The sequence below is a fragment of the Chiloscyllium plagiosum genome, unplaced genomic scaffold (genome assembly GCF_037043375.1).
Source record: "Chiloscyllium plagiosum isolate Xiang-an unplaced genomic scaffold, Cpla_swu_hap1 HiC_scaffold_12, whole genome shotgun sequence".
Taxonomy (NCBI): Eukaryota; Metazoa; Chordata; class Chondrichthyes; order Orectolobiformes; family Hemiscylliidae; genus Chiloscyllium; species Chiloscyllium plagiosum.
Genome location: NW_028270150.1, coordinates 122819 through 136778, shown reverse-complemented (window position 1 = coordinate 136778; position 13960 = coordinate 122819). Strand labels below are relative to the sequence as shown.

Sequence of the window (13960 nt, the reverse complement as noted above, 5' to 3'; positions counted from 1 at the left end):
AACCTTCTTCACTGTCCACTACACAACCTAAGAGCAAAGAAAATTTACAGCCCAGGAACAGGCCCTTCGGCCCTCCAAGCCTGAGCCGATCCAAATCCACCGTCTAAACCTGTCGCCCAATTCCTAAGCATCTGTATCCCTCTGCTCCCCACCTACTCATACATCTGTCCAGATGCATCTTAAATGAATCTACCGTGCCTGCCTCTACCACCTCTGCTGGCAACGCATTCCTGATGCCCACCACCCTCTGTGTGAAGTACTTGCCGCGTGTATCCCCCTTAAACTTTCCACCTCTCAGCTTGAACGTGTGACCTCTCGTTATTGAATCCTTTACCCTGGGAAAAAGCTTGTCTCTATCCACCCTGTCTATACCCTTCATGATTTTGTAAACCTCAATCAGGTCCACCCACAATCTCTATTTTTCTAATGAAAACAAACCTAACCTACTCAACCTCTCTTCATAGCTCACACCTTCCATACCAGGCAACATCCTCGTAAACCTTCTCTGCACCCTCTCCAAAGCGTCCACATCCTTTTGGTAATGTGACGACCAGAACTGTACACAGTATTCAAAATGCGGCCGAACCAATGTCTTGTACAATTTTAACATGACCTGCCAGCTCTTATACTCAATACCCCGTCCAATTAAAGCAAGTATACCATATGCCTTCTTGACCACATTATCCACCTGTGCAGCAACCTTCAGAGTACAATGGACCTGCACTCCCAGATCTCTCTGCTCATCAACTTTTCCCAAGGCTCTTCCATTCATTGTATAATTCACTCGAGAATTAGACTTTCCTAAATACATCACCTCACATTTGTCTGGATTGAGCTCCAGTCTATCTATATCCTCCCGTATTCTCTGACAGTCCCTTATGCTTTCTCCTACTCCACCAATCTTTATGTCATCTGCAAACTTGCTGATCATACCAACAGTGTCCTCTTCCAGATCATTTATGTATATTATGATATTTATGATATTTATGATTTATGATATCCTAGTCTCATGTTCCTAACCATGTCCTGAGTTCATCTGCCTTCCCTTTTGCATTGAAATAAATGCAGTTTAATTTACCAGTCCTACTCCACTCTCTGCCAAGCTCTTGTCTCTTTTGACTAATAGACTTGCTCCCCGTAACTACTGTCCCAGCCTCAGCCTTTCTCACTATCTCTTTGGTTCCCACCTCTCCTTACTAGTTTGAAGCCTCCCGAGTAGCACCAGCTAATCTGCCCGCTAGTATTCTACATACAGAATCTGCAGGCAGGGAGGAAAGCTAATGGCATGCTGGCCTTCATAGCGAGAGGATTGAAGTAGGGATGTCTTGCTGCAGTTACACAGGGCCTTGGTGAGGCCACACCTTGAGTATTGTGTACAGTTTTGGTCTCCTAGTCTGAGGAAGGACGTTCTTGCTATTGAGGGAGTTCAGTGAAGGTTCACCAGACTGATTCCCGGGATGGCAGGATCAATGTATGAGGAAAGACTAGATCGACTGGGCTCCTACTCACGGGAATCTCACAGAAACATATAAAATCCTGATGGGACTGGACAGGCTAGATGTGGGAAGAATGTTCCCGATGTTGGGGAGGCCCAGAACTAGGGGGTCACAGTCTAACAGTAAGGGGTAAGTCATTTAGGACTGAGATGAGGAAGGATTTCTTCACCCGGAGTTGGGAACCTGTGGAATTCTCTTCCACAGGAAGCTGTTGGGGCCTGTTCATTAGATAGAAAGGAGTCAAGGGGTATGGGGAGAGGTTGGGAATGGGCTACTGAGACTGCATGATCAGCCATGATCATACTGAATGATGGTACAGGCTCAAAGGGCTGATTGGCCTCCTCCTGCACCTATTTTCTATATTTCTATGATAATGGTCCCCTTCCAATCTAGGTGGAACCCATCCTTCTTATACAGGTCAATTCTATCCCAAAAATGTGAATCCTTGCCCACTGTACCAGCTCCTCAACAACACATTCATCTGCTCTATCCTCCTATTCCTACTCTCACTCACACATGGCATCAGTATTAGTCCATATTACTTCCTCCAGGACCAACATTTCAACATCCTGCCTAATTTCCTTTATTCTCCCTGCAGAACATCATCCATTTCCTTACCTATACCTCTGGTATCAGTATGTACAATGACTTTCTACTGGTCAGTCTCCTCTTTGAAAATATTCTGCTCCCTCTCTGAGACATCCTTGACCCTAGCTCCAGGGAGGCAACACCGCATCCTAATGCCTCCTCGTTGGCCACTGAAACATCTTCTGTGCCACAGACTAGAGAGTCCCCTATTACAATCAATCACTTGGAACCTGACTTACTCATTACTGTACAGCCAGTTACAGTACCAGAAACCTGGTTGTCAGTGCTAGACTCCCCTGAGAGGTCACACCTCCCGACAGTATCCAAAAGGGTCTAGTGGTATTATCGTTGGACTGTTAAGCCAGAGATCCAGATAATGTTCCAACGACCCAGGTTCAAATCCGGCCAGCATTGATGGTGAAATTTGAATTCAGTAAAACTCTGGAATTAAGAGTCTAATGATGACCGTGAATCCATTGTCATTGGAAAAACCCATCTGGTTCATTAATATGCATTAGGGAAGGAAAGTGCCATTCTTTGCCAGATCTGGCCTACATGTGACTCCAGACCCACAGCAATGCGGTTGACTCTTAAACTACCCTCTGGGTAATTAGGGATGGGTAATAAATGCTAGCCTAGCCAGCGACACCCTCATCCCATGAACAAATGCCAAATAAAATCCAAACGGCAGACCTGTTTGAGATGGGGATAGCCACAGGAGACTCCTGCCCTACCTGCCTCCCTCTCCTACCATTCATGGCAGTCAACCATCGACCTCTCTATATCTGCAGTGTCTCCATCTTCCATCATACCCCCAGCTCTTGTAAACTCTTGCCTCAAACCCACTGCTGCAGCTGATCCATGTAATCTAAAAAGGTTGCAACCAAACACACTTCCTCTCGGCATAGTCATCAGGAGTATGAAATTCTCCCTAATCTCCTACATCCAATAGAAATTGAATTGAGTTGAATTTATTGTCACGTGTACCGAGGTGCAGTGAAAAGCTTTGTCTTGCGAGCAATCCAGGCAGATCGCAGAGTTAAATAGCATAGATAGTAAATAATAGGGAAACAGCAGCAAAAACAAAAACACAGGTACAGGCGAATGTTAAGTGTTTGTGAGTCTATTCAGTGTCTAACAATAGTAGGATAGAAACTATTTCAAAACCGGCTGGTGCGTGCGTTCAGGCTTCTGTACCTTCTCCCCGATGGTAGAGGTTGTAGAAAAACATTGCCAGGGTGGGATGGATCTTTGAGAATGCTGGCGGCCTTTCCCTGACAGTGGGCCTGGATTCCATAGATGGGAGCTTGGCCTTTGTGAGTGTCCGGGCCAAGTTCCCCACTCTCTGTAACCATCTCCGATCTTGAATGGTGCAGCTGCCATACCAGGTAGTGATACATCCAGACAGAATGCTCTCGATGGCGCACCTATAAAAGTTGGCAAGGGTATTCACCGTCATGCCCCAAATTACCTCAGCTGCCTGAGGAAGAAGAGACGTTGTTGGGCCTTTGTAACCAGTGTGTCCACATGAAGAGCCCAAGAAAGCTTGTTGTGGATGACCACTCCCAGGAGCTTGACACTCTCCACTCGTTCCATCTCTGTGCTGTTAATGTTCAGGGGGGGCATATGTAACATCCCGCCGAAAGTCAATAATGAGTTCCTTGGTTTTGTCAGCATTGAGAGTTAGGTTGTTCTCAGTGCACCATTTTTCCAGGTCTTCCACCTCCCATCTGTAGTCTGTTTCGTTGCCATCTGAGATTCGACCGACTATGGTAGTGTCATCAGCGAACTTTTGTAAATGGCATTAGTCTGGTATTTGGCGACGCAGTCATGGGCATACAGTGAGTACAGTAGGGGGCTGAGTACGCACCCCTGGGGGGCTCCAGTGTTGAGTGTTAGTGAAATATTGTCCCCAATCTTCACTGAATGTGGCCTGTGGGTCAGGAAACACTGAGGTTCCAGTTGCAGAGAGTGGGGCTTAGTCCGAGGTCACTAAGTTTAGTAATCAGTCTCGAGGGGATAATAATGTTGAAGGCTAAAGTGTAGTCAATGAGTAGGATTCTTACATAGCTGTTCTTGGTGTCAAAATATTCTAGGGAGGAGTGAAGGGCATCTGACATGGATCTGTTGGTCCATTAGGCAAATTGGAGTGGGTCAAGCGTAGTGGGGAGGCTGGAGTTGATTAATGCCATGACCAGCCTTTCAAAGCACTTCATGCCCACCGAAGTTAGGGCCACTGGGCGGTAGTCATTGAGACATGCTGCATGAGCCTCCTTAGGCACAGGGGTGATGTTGGCCTCTTGAAACAGGCAGAGACAGTGGCCTGCTGCAGGGAGAGGTTGAAGATGTCCCAGAAGACCCCAGCCAGTTGATCTGCACATGCTCTGAGTGCACGGCCTGGTACTCTGTCTGGTCCCATCACTTTCCTTAGATTCACAGGAAGGAAAACTGATCTGACCTCTGATGCAGTGACTGTTGGCATAGGTTCGACAGGCCTTATTGGAATAGGAGTTACCTCTCCACTGAAATACTGCTCAAAGTGAGTAGAGAAGGTGTTGCGGAGGGATGCATCATCGTCTGCTATCTTATGCTGTCTCTTTTTAGAACCTGTGATGTCATTCAAGTCCTTGCCATAGACTCCGGGTGTCTGTCTGGGTCTCTAGTTTGGATCGGTATTGGTCCTTGGCTGCCTTAATGGCTCTGCGAAGGTCATACTTGGATTCCTTATATTTGAGTGGGTCTCCTGATCTGAAGGCCTTACACCTGATTTTTAGCAGGTTCCGCATGTCCTGATTCATCCAGGGTTTCCTGTTGGGGAACTCCCAGATTGACTGGAAGATAACCACCAATGCATCTATTATTTCTAGAGCCACTTCCTTAAGCACTCTGGGATGTAGGTTATCAGGCCCTGGGGATTTATCCACCTTCAATCCCCTCAATTTTCCCAGCACCATTTCTCTACTAATAGTGACCTCCCTCAGTTCTTCCCTCTCACTAAATCTTGCATTCTCCAGGAATTCTGGGATCTGATTTGTGCCCTCTTTTGTAAAGACAGAACCAAAGTATGTATCCAGTTGCTCAGCCATCTCTTTGCCCCCTATTATACATTCCTCCGTTTCTGTCTGTAGGGGACCTATATTTGTCTTCATCAGTCTCTCTCTGTTCACGTACCTATGAAAACTCTTACTGTCAGTCTTCATGTTCCCTACCTGCTTACTTTTGTTCTGTGTTTTCCCCTTCTTCATCAATCCCTTGGACCTTCTTTGCTGAATTCTAAACTGCTCACAATCCTCAGACATATTATTTTTCTTGGACAATCTGTATGCTTCTTCCACCTGTATGGATCGGATACCATCTCTAATTTTCTTACCCATTTTACTTTTGTGCCAGACAGGATTAAACATTTGTTGCAGTTTCCCCCGTGCATTCCTTGAATGTATGCCATTGCCTATCCACTGTCATTCCTTTAAGTGACTCTCCCCAATCTATCAAGACCAACTCACGCCTTTTATCTTCATAGTTTCCTTTATTAAGATTCAGCACCCTAGTCTCCGAATCAACTACCTCACTCTCCATCTTGTTAAAAATGACTATCTTGTTACAGTTGCTATTTGAGGAAAGACATTCTGGCTATTGAGGGAGTGCAGCGTAGGTTCACGAGGTCAATTCCTGGAATGGCGGGACTACCTTACGCTGATAGATTGGAGCGACTGGGCTTGTATACCCTTGAGTTTAGAAGACTGAGAGGGGATCTGATTGAGACATATAAGATTATTAAAGGATTGGACACTCTGGAGGCAGGGAACATGTTTCCGCTGATGGGTGAGTGCCGAACCAGAGGACACAGCTTAAAAATACAGGGTAGACCATTGAGGACAGAGTTGATGAGAAACGTCTTCACCCAGAGAGTGGTGTGTGTGTGTGGAATGCTCTGCCCCAGAGGGCAGTGGAGGCCCAGTCTCTGGATTCATTTAAGAAAGAGTTGGATAGAGCTCTTAAGGATAGTGAAATCAAGGGTTATGGAGATAAGGCAGGAACAGGATACTGATTGAGGATGATCAGCCATGATCATAATGAATGGTGGTGCAGGCTCGAAGGGCAGAATGGCCTACTCCTGCACCGATTGTCTATTGCTCATCCCCAAGGGGTCTCACACAGCTAGATTGGCAATGATTCCCTTCTCATCACACAGTACCCAGTCTAAGATGGTCTGCCCTCTTGTTGGTTCCTCCACATATTGGTCAAGAAAGCCATTCCATATACGTTCCTGGAATTCCTCCTCTACAGCATTGTGGCTTATTTGATTTGCCCAATCTACGTGCAGATTAAAATCATGTGATATTCCCTTATCACATGCATCTCTCATTTCCTGTTCACTGCCATTCCCAACATCACCACTGCAGTTTGGGGAATTCTCTGTATGACGTTGATTCTCCCGCTCCTCGGATGCTGCCTGACCTTCTGTGCTTTTTCAGCACCACTCTCTCGACAGTCAGTAACACCCACATCCCTGAATTAATTTTTAAGAATCTCTATCACCCCCTGGGCTATGACCAGATCAGAAACCCCCCTGATCCAGTGAAGGGTTTGGAGATCCATCACTCTCTCCCTCAGTGAACTGTCTGCTGTGAATATGAATCATGAAGTGTTTGTGTCTCTGTGACGGATGGAGATATGTTGAACAGGTTAATCATGAGCAGGAGCTGGTGTCTCTGCCTTCAATGTGCACAATGAGGAAGTTTGTTGTTGTTGAACCTCGGGACTGCCATGCCTCTTGTTATACAGGTTCTGTGGAATGATGTGAGAGCGCATGAGAGCACAGTGCAGTCTGTTCACCAAGCTGGTCTCGCACTGCTAACTCCAAACTCCAGAAAAACGGGGAGGAACCTTTCCCATAATCTTCAAGAACTGAATCTGCGATGGGAGCGTGTGAAATATCAGACTGAACAGCAAGTGCTGGAGCTGGAGACCACTGTGAGTCAGGTATGGAGTAAAGACAGAGTGAGTGAGGGAGGGACTGAGTCAGTGTTGGGAGGGACTGAGTCAATGTTGGAAGGAACTGAGTGAGTGATGGAGGGACTGAGTGAGGGACAGAGTGAGTGATGGAGAGAGGGGCTGAGTGAGGGACAGAGTGAGTAATGGAGAGAGGGGCTGAGTGAGGGACAGAGTGAATGAGAGACAGTGAGTGAGGGGATGGAATGAGTGAGTGAGGGACAGAGTGAAGTGGGGGACAGAGTAAGGGTGGGACAGAATGCACGTAATAGGCTAGTTAATGAATTAGTTAACGATTTAGTTTAAATATCACAGTCTAAGGTAATATTAATTGATAAGTCACAAAAATGGATGAATAAATGGAATCCATGAGGTAGGGTCTTTGTTGTCAAAATATTGCAACATGGGCATCCTTATCAAAAAAGACTGTTTCAGTTTGATTTTTATCTCCACACAGAAACAGAGGGATGGGGAGCAGGAGTAGGCCACTCAGCCCTGCTCCACCATTCCATATGATCACGTGACTCAGTCTCCTCTTCCTGCTTTCTCCCCAGACCCTTGGATCCCTTTGGTCCTAAGATCTAAATCTAATTTCTTCAATGTTTGGGCCTCAACTATTTTCTGTGACAGAGAATTCCACAGGCTTACCACTCTCTCAGTGAAGACATGTCTCCTCATCTCAATCTGAATGGTCACCCCGTATCCTTAGACAGTGACTCCTCATTCTGGACTCCCTGGCCATTGGGAACATTCTTCCCGAATCTACCTTGTCTAATTCTGTTAGAATTTTATAGGTTTCTATGAAATTCCCCTGTCATTCTTCTGAACAAAGAGAACGAAGAACAGGACAGCACAGGAATGGCCCTTCAACCCACCAAGCCTATGCTGACACATGACACCTTTCCAACCTAAAAAACTTGCCTCTATGCGGACCATATCCCTCTATTCCCTGCCTATCCATGCATCTGTCAAGATACCTCTTAAACATTGCTACTGTACCTGCCTCCACCACTGGCTCTGGCAGCACATTCCAGGCACTGACCACTGTCTGTGTAAAAAAACACTTGCCTCTCATCTCTCCTTTAAACTTAAACTCATGTCCCTCTTTCCAACCTGAGAAGCAGACTCTGATGATCCACCCTATATAATATTAAATACTTCCATCAGGTCGCTCCTCAGGATCTGATACTCTATTGAAAACAATCAAAGTTTATCCAACCTCTCCTTCTAGCTAATACACTCCAATCCAATTAACATCCTGGTAAACCTCTTCTGCACCGTGTCCAAAGCCTCCACATCCTTCCTATAGTGTGGGGAGCAGAACTGCACACAGTACTCCAGATGTGGCTTCACTGAAGTTCTATACTCGGTGTACCAACTGATGAAGGTGAGCATGCAGTAAGCCTTCTTTACCTCCTTAACCACTTGTGTTGCTACTTTCAAGGAGCTATGGACTTGCACCCCAAGATCCCTCTGTATATCAATGCTCCTCAGGGTCCTGCCATTTACTGTATGCTTGCCTTTTGCCTTTGACCTCCCAAAATGCATCACTTCACACTTGTCCGCATTAAACTCCACCTGCTATTTCTCCATCCAACTTTCCAAACGATTTCTATCCTGTTGGATCCTTTGACAGCTCTCCTCTTTATCCACAACTCTACCCATTTTTGAGTTGTCTGTAAACTTACTAATCAGGCCATCTCGACTTCCATCTAAATCGTTTATCAATACGACAAACAACAGAAGTCCCAACATCCAGATTCTTGCGGAACACCATTGATCACAGTCCTCCAGTCAGAGAAACACCCCTCCACAACCACCCACTGTCTGCTGGGAGAAAGTGAGCACTGCAGCTGCTGGAGATCAGAGTTGAGAGTATGATGCTGGAAAAGCGCAGCCGTCAGGCAGCATCCAAGGAGCAGGAGAAGCTCTTCATTGGGAATATGGGGTGGGACCCAAGACGGTTGAGAGTTAAATGGGAGGTGGATGGAAGGTATCTGGGAATGCAATAGACTGATGAAAGTGGGGGTGGAGGGTGGAAGATGACACATTCTTCCTCCAGGTGGCTAGAGGTGTGGGCACAGGTTTTACACCTCAGCGGTGGCAGGGGAAGGTGCCAGGAGTGGAGGGTGGGTTGGTGGGGGACGTGGATCTAACAAGGGAGTCGTGGAGGGAATCATCTCTGCAGGTTGCAGATAGGGGTGGGGAGGGAACTATATCTCTGGTGGTGGGGTCTGTTTGTAGGTGGAGGAAATGGCAGCAGATGATATGTTGTATTATCCTCCGCCAAGGGCATGCAAGTCCTGGGCCTCCTCCCCTGCCAAACGCTAGTCACCCAATGCTTAGAGGAAGACTACCTCATCTTCTGCCTTGGGACCCTCCAACCCCAGGGCATCAATGTAAATTTCACCTGTTTCCTCATTTCCCCATCTCCCACCTTATTCCAGATCCAACCCTCCAACCCAGCACCGTCCCTTTGACCTGTCACACCTATCCGCTCCACTCTCCTCTCTGACCTATCATCACCCGCCATCTCCATATCACTTTCCCATCTACCTTCCCCCCCAGCCCCACCCCCCTCCCATTTATCTCTCAGCCATTCCTGATGAAGGGCTTATGTTCGAAATGTCAATTCTCCTGCTCCTCGGATGCTGCCTGACCTGCTGTGCTTTTCCAGCACCACACTGTTTGACTCTGTCTGCTGTGGCCAAGCCAATTTTGTATCCAACTCACCATGTATCCCATGTGACTTAATCTTCTGCATCAGCCTACCTTGAGGGATCTTGTCAAACACTTTTCATGTGGATAACATCCCTGGCCTACTCTCACCAATCACCTTTGTCACTTCCTCATGCTCCTTTATTGCATGTATCTCAAATTTCCTCTTTCCTGACATCACACCTACTGTTTGGCGACCTAATTAAACTATGCTTTTCCAAGTAATGCCACCCACATTGTTCTCTTGGTGTTTCTCACCTCTCCTCATACAGATTCCACATTGTCAGAGTTAATCTCCTTCCGCCCTATTGAATTAATTTCCTCGAAGCAGCCATGCAACTCCACCTGCTTTCTTTCTCGTCTGTCCTTCCTAAATTCTGAATACCTCTGGATAATCCGTTCCCATCCCTGGTGTCTGTACTGCCACATCTCAATAATCCCAGCTGTATCAAAGAGTCATAGAGATGTACAGCATGGAAACAGACCCTTCGGTCCAACCCGTCCATGCCGACCAGATATCCTAACCCAATCTAGTCCCACCTGCCAGCACCCGGCCCAAGTCCCTCCAAACCCTCCCTATTCATATACCCGTCCAAATGCCTCTTAAATGTTGCAATTGTACCAGCTTCCACCACATCCTCTGGCAGCTCATTCCATACACCTACCACCCTCTGTGTGAAAAAGTTGCCCCTTAGGTCTCTTTTATATCTTTCCCCTCTCACCCTAAACCTATGCCCTCTAGTTCTGGACTCCCCGACCCCAGGGAAAAGACTTTGCCTATTTATCCTATCCATGCCCCTCATAATTTTGTAAACCTCTATAAGGTCACCCCTCAGCCTCTGATGCTCCAGGGAAAACAGCCCCAGCCTGTTCAGCCTCTCCCTGTAGCTCATATCCTCCAACCCTGGCAACATCCTTGTTAATCTTTTCTGAACCCTTTCAGGTTTCACAACATCTTTCCGATAGGAAGGTGACCAGAACTGCACGCAATATTCCAACAGTGGCCTAAGCAATGTCCTGTACAGTGTAGGCCCTAAAAATGAACAATAACTGAAGGAACCTTTTAAATGCAGATTCTTGATTTTCTCTTTACAACTTGAGAGACACTGAATTTAAAAGGACATTGACCAATGGAAAGCAAGAGGAACAAAAGCACTAAAATCACTGAAAGAGACAAAACAGCTCAATAACACATCTGATTCCATTTGTTTTTACTCGTTCCAAACGTTTACGCTGGAATCTCTGTCTCTTTCCTTTTCCCTGAAATGTCTGCTCTGTCTCCTTTTCCTCTTTTAAGTTCCAGCCTTCTTGTTTCTAGTTGTCTATCCTGTTCAAAATTAAGCATTTAATTTTCATTTCCTGCTTCTCAGTTATCTCATCTGCAATCCCCTCCAATTTAATTGACTCATTATCTTGTTTGCTTTACTGTTCTTCCAATTTCAAATGCTGTGCTATCATCTCAGTTACATCTGCCACCGTAGCTCCTACTTTTAACACTAACTGCTCTACCAACTCAATTAGTCCATCCTTGAGTTACTTTTGCTAAGTCACTTCAAGATAACTCTTCCTTTTCCAGAAAAGTCTGGGTAACTGCTGAACTTGTTTGGTTTAAAAATGCATAAAGATCCTGGTATATCTCCTTACATCTTTTTCCAACATTTCCATGTTCACTATCCCCCCCCGAATGGCCTAATTTATTTGTTTGGATGTTTAGGCGCAGAAACTAAACCAGGAAATACAAGGCCTTTTGCTGTGGATCGATGAAGTTGAAGGACAATTGTCTGCAAATGGACTTTGCGAAGCAGCTCAGACAGCTCAGGAGAGATTCCAGCTTCACCTGGTGAGTAATGAGGCTTGTGGGCTCAGAGCTCAAAGCTGCTGCTAATGTGTCAGCCCAGGGCTGGGTCAGGCCTGTCAGGATCCCTAACTTCACACTAAAACCTCCCCGAAAATCAACTCCCACTTTTTCGACTTTACAAGGGGACTTCACGTTTAAAAAGTATAAAAGCAAATTAACGTGGATGCTGGAAATCTGAACAAAAAAACAGAAATTACTGCAGGAAGCCAGCGAGTCTGGCAGCCTCTGTGGAGAGAAAGCAGAGTTAACATTTCTAATTCAACATTCTGAGAAAGACTCGTACTAGAAATAACTGTGTTTCTGTCTCTCTACAGATGCTGCCAGACCCATTTCTGTTTTCATTTTTAAAACTTACCTACTGTGACTCCGAAGGGAAGGGGGGGAAACAGGAGAGCGATAGTGACAGATCTAATGGTTCGAGGAACAGACAGGAGATTCTGTAGTCACAAGCGAGACTCCTGGATGGTATGTTGCCTCCCAGGCACCAGGGTCAGGGATGTCTCAGATTGATTTTTAAGGGGTAAAGAGAACAGCCAGAGGTTGCCACCCGGGTTGATCGAGTTATTAAGTAGGCAGATGGTGTGTTGGCGTTTATTGGTGGAGGGATTGAGTTTCAGAGCCACGAGGTCATGCTGCAGCTGTACAAAACTCTGGTGCAGCCGCTCTTGGAGTATTGCGTACAGTTCTGGTCACTGCATTATCGGAAGGATGTGGCAGCTTTGGAAAGGGTTCAGAGGAGATTTACTCGGATGTTCTTATGAGGAAAGGTTGAGGGACTTGAGGCTGTTTTCGTTAGAGAGAAGAATGTTGAGGGGTGTTAATTGAGACAGATAAGATGATCAGAGGGTTAGATAGGGTGGATAGTGACAGCCTTTTTCCTCAGATGGTGATGGCTAGCACGAGGGGACATAGCTTTAAATAAAGGGGTGATAGATTTAGGGCAGATGTCAGAGGTAGTTTCTTTACTCAGAGAGTAGTAGGGTAGTGGAATGCACTGCCTGAAACAGTAGTAGACTCGCCAACTTTAAGGACATTTAAATGGTCATTGGATAGACATTTGGATGAGAATAGAATAGCGTAGGTGAGGTGGGCTTCAGATTGGTCTCATAGGGCAGTGCAACATCGAGGACCGAAGGGCCTGTACTGCGCTGGAATGTTCTATGTTCTAAGTTGTGGTACATATCGGTACCAATGACAAAGCTAGGGAAAGGGATGAGGACCTGAAAAGTGAATATAGGGAATTAGGTTGGAAGCTAAAAGGCAAGATGAGCAGAGTAGTGATCTCAGGATTGCTACCGGTGCCATGGGCTAGTGAGGCTGGGAAGAGAAAGCGAGTGCAGCTGAACATGTGGCTGCAGGGATGGTATAGGAGGGAGGGCTTCAGATATGTGGATCATTGGGATACCTTCTGGGGAAGATGAGACCTGTACAAATTGAATGGGTTGCACCTGACCTGGATGGGCACCAATATCCTGGATGGGAGGTTTGCTAGAGCTCTTCAGGAGGGTTTAAACTATATTGGCAGGAGGATGGGAGCCGGAGCTATGGATCAGAGGATGAGGTAGCTGGTGAACAGGCAGATACAGTGTGCAGACAGTCTGTGAGGATGGATAGAAAGTTGATCGGGCAATGTTGCAGTCAGCGTGGTGGGTTGAAGAGTGACTATTTTAACTCAAGAAATGTCAGGAGTAAGGGTGATGAACTTGGAGCTGTGATGTTGTGGCCATTACTGAGACTTGGATTTCACAGGGGTAGGAATGGTTGTTGGATGTTCCAGGATTTAGATGCTTCAGGGAGGGAGATAAAAGAGGTGGGGGAGTGGTATTGCTAATTAGGGATAGCATCACAGCTGCAGAAAGGGAGGTTGGCAAGGAGGGCTTGTCTACAGAGTCAGTATGGGTTAAAGGCAGGAACAGGAAAGGAGCAGTCACTTTGTTGGGAGCTTTCTATAGATCCCTCAATAGCAACAGAGACATGGAAGAACAGATTGGGAGACAGATTTTGGAAAGGTGCAGAAGTAACAGGGCTGTTGTTACGGGTGACTTCAACTTCCCTAATACTGATTGGAACCTCCTTAGTGCAGATAGTTTGGATGATGCAGATTTTGTTAGGTGTGTCCAGGAAGGATTCTTAACTCAATAGGCCAACTAGATGGGAGGCCATATTGGATTTGGTGCTGGGCAACAAACCAGATCAGGTGTCAGATCTCTTGGTGGTAGAGTATTTCGGTGATAGTGATCACAACTTCCTGACCTTTATTGTACTCATGGAGAGGAATAGGAGCAGATGGTTTGGGAAAGTATTTAAT

The 13960-nt window shown here is 46.2% G+C and overlaps 1 protein-coding gene across 1 annotated transcript in view; it reads left to right on the top strand.

Annotated features, from left to right (window-relative positions):
- The window catches only part of LOC148148460 (microtubule-actin cross-linking factor 1, isoforms 6/7-like), a gene marked incomplete at its 3' end in the record, with an annotated part of 192293 nt that overhangs the window by 58858 nt on the left and 119475 nt on the right, over positions 1 to 13960 (top strand). Inside the window, exons 10-11 of the mRNA XM_087993182.1 lie at positions 6870 to 7067; positions 11509 to 11634. Of these exons, the coding sequence (XP_087849308.1) occupies positions 6870 to 7067; positions 11509 to 11634 (324 nt within the window). The remainder of the gene's footprint in view (positions 1 to 6869; positions 7068 to 11508; positions 11635 to 13960) is intronic.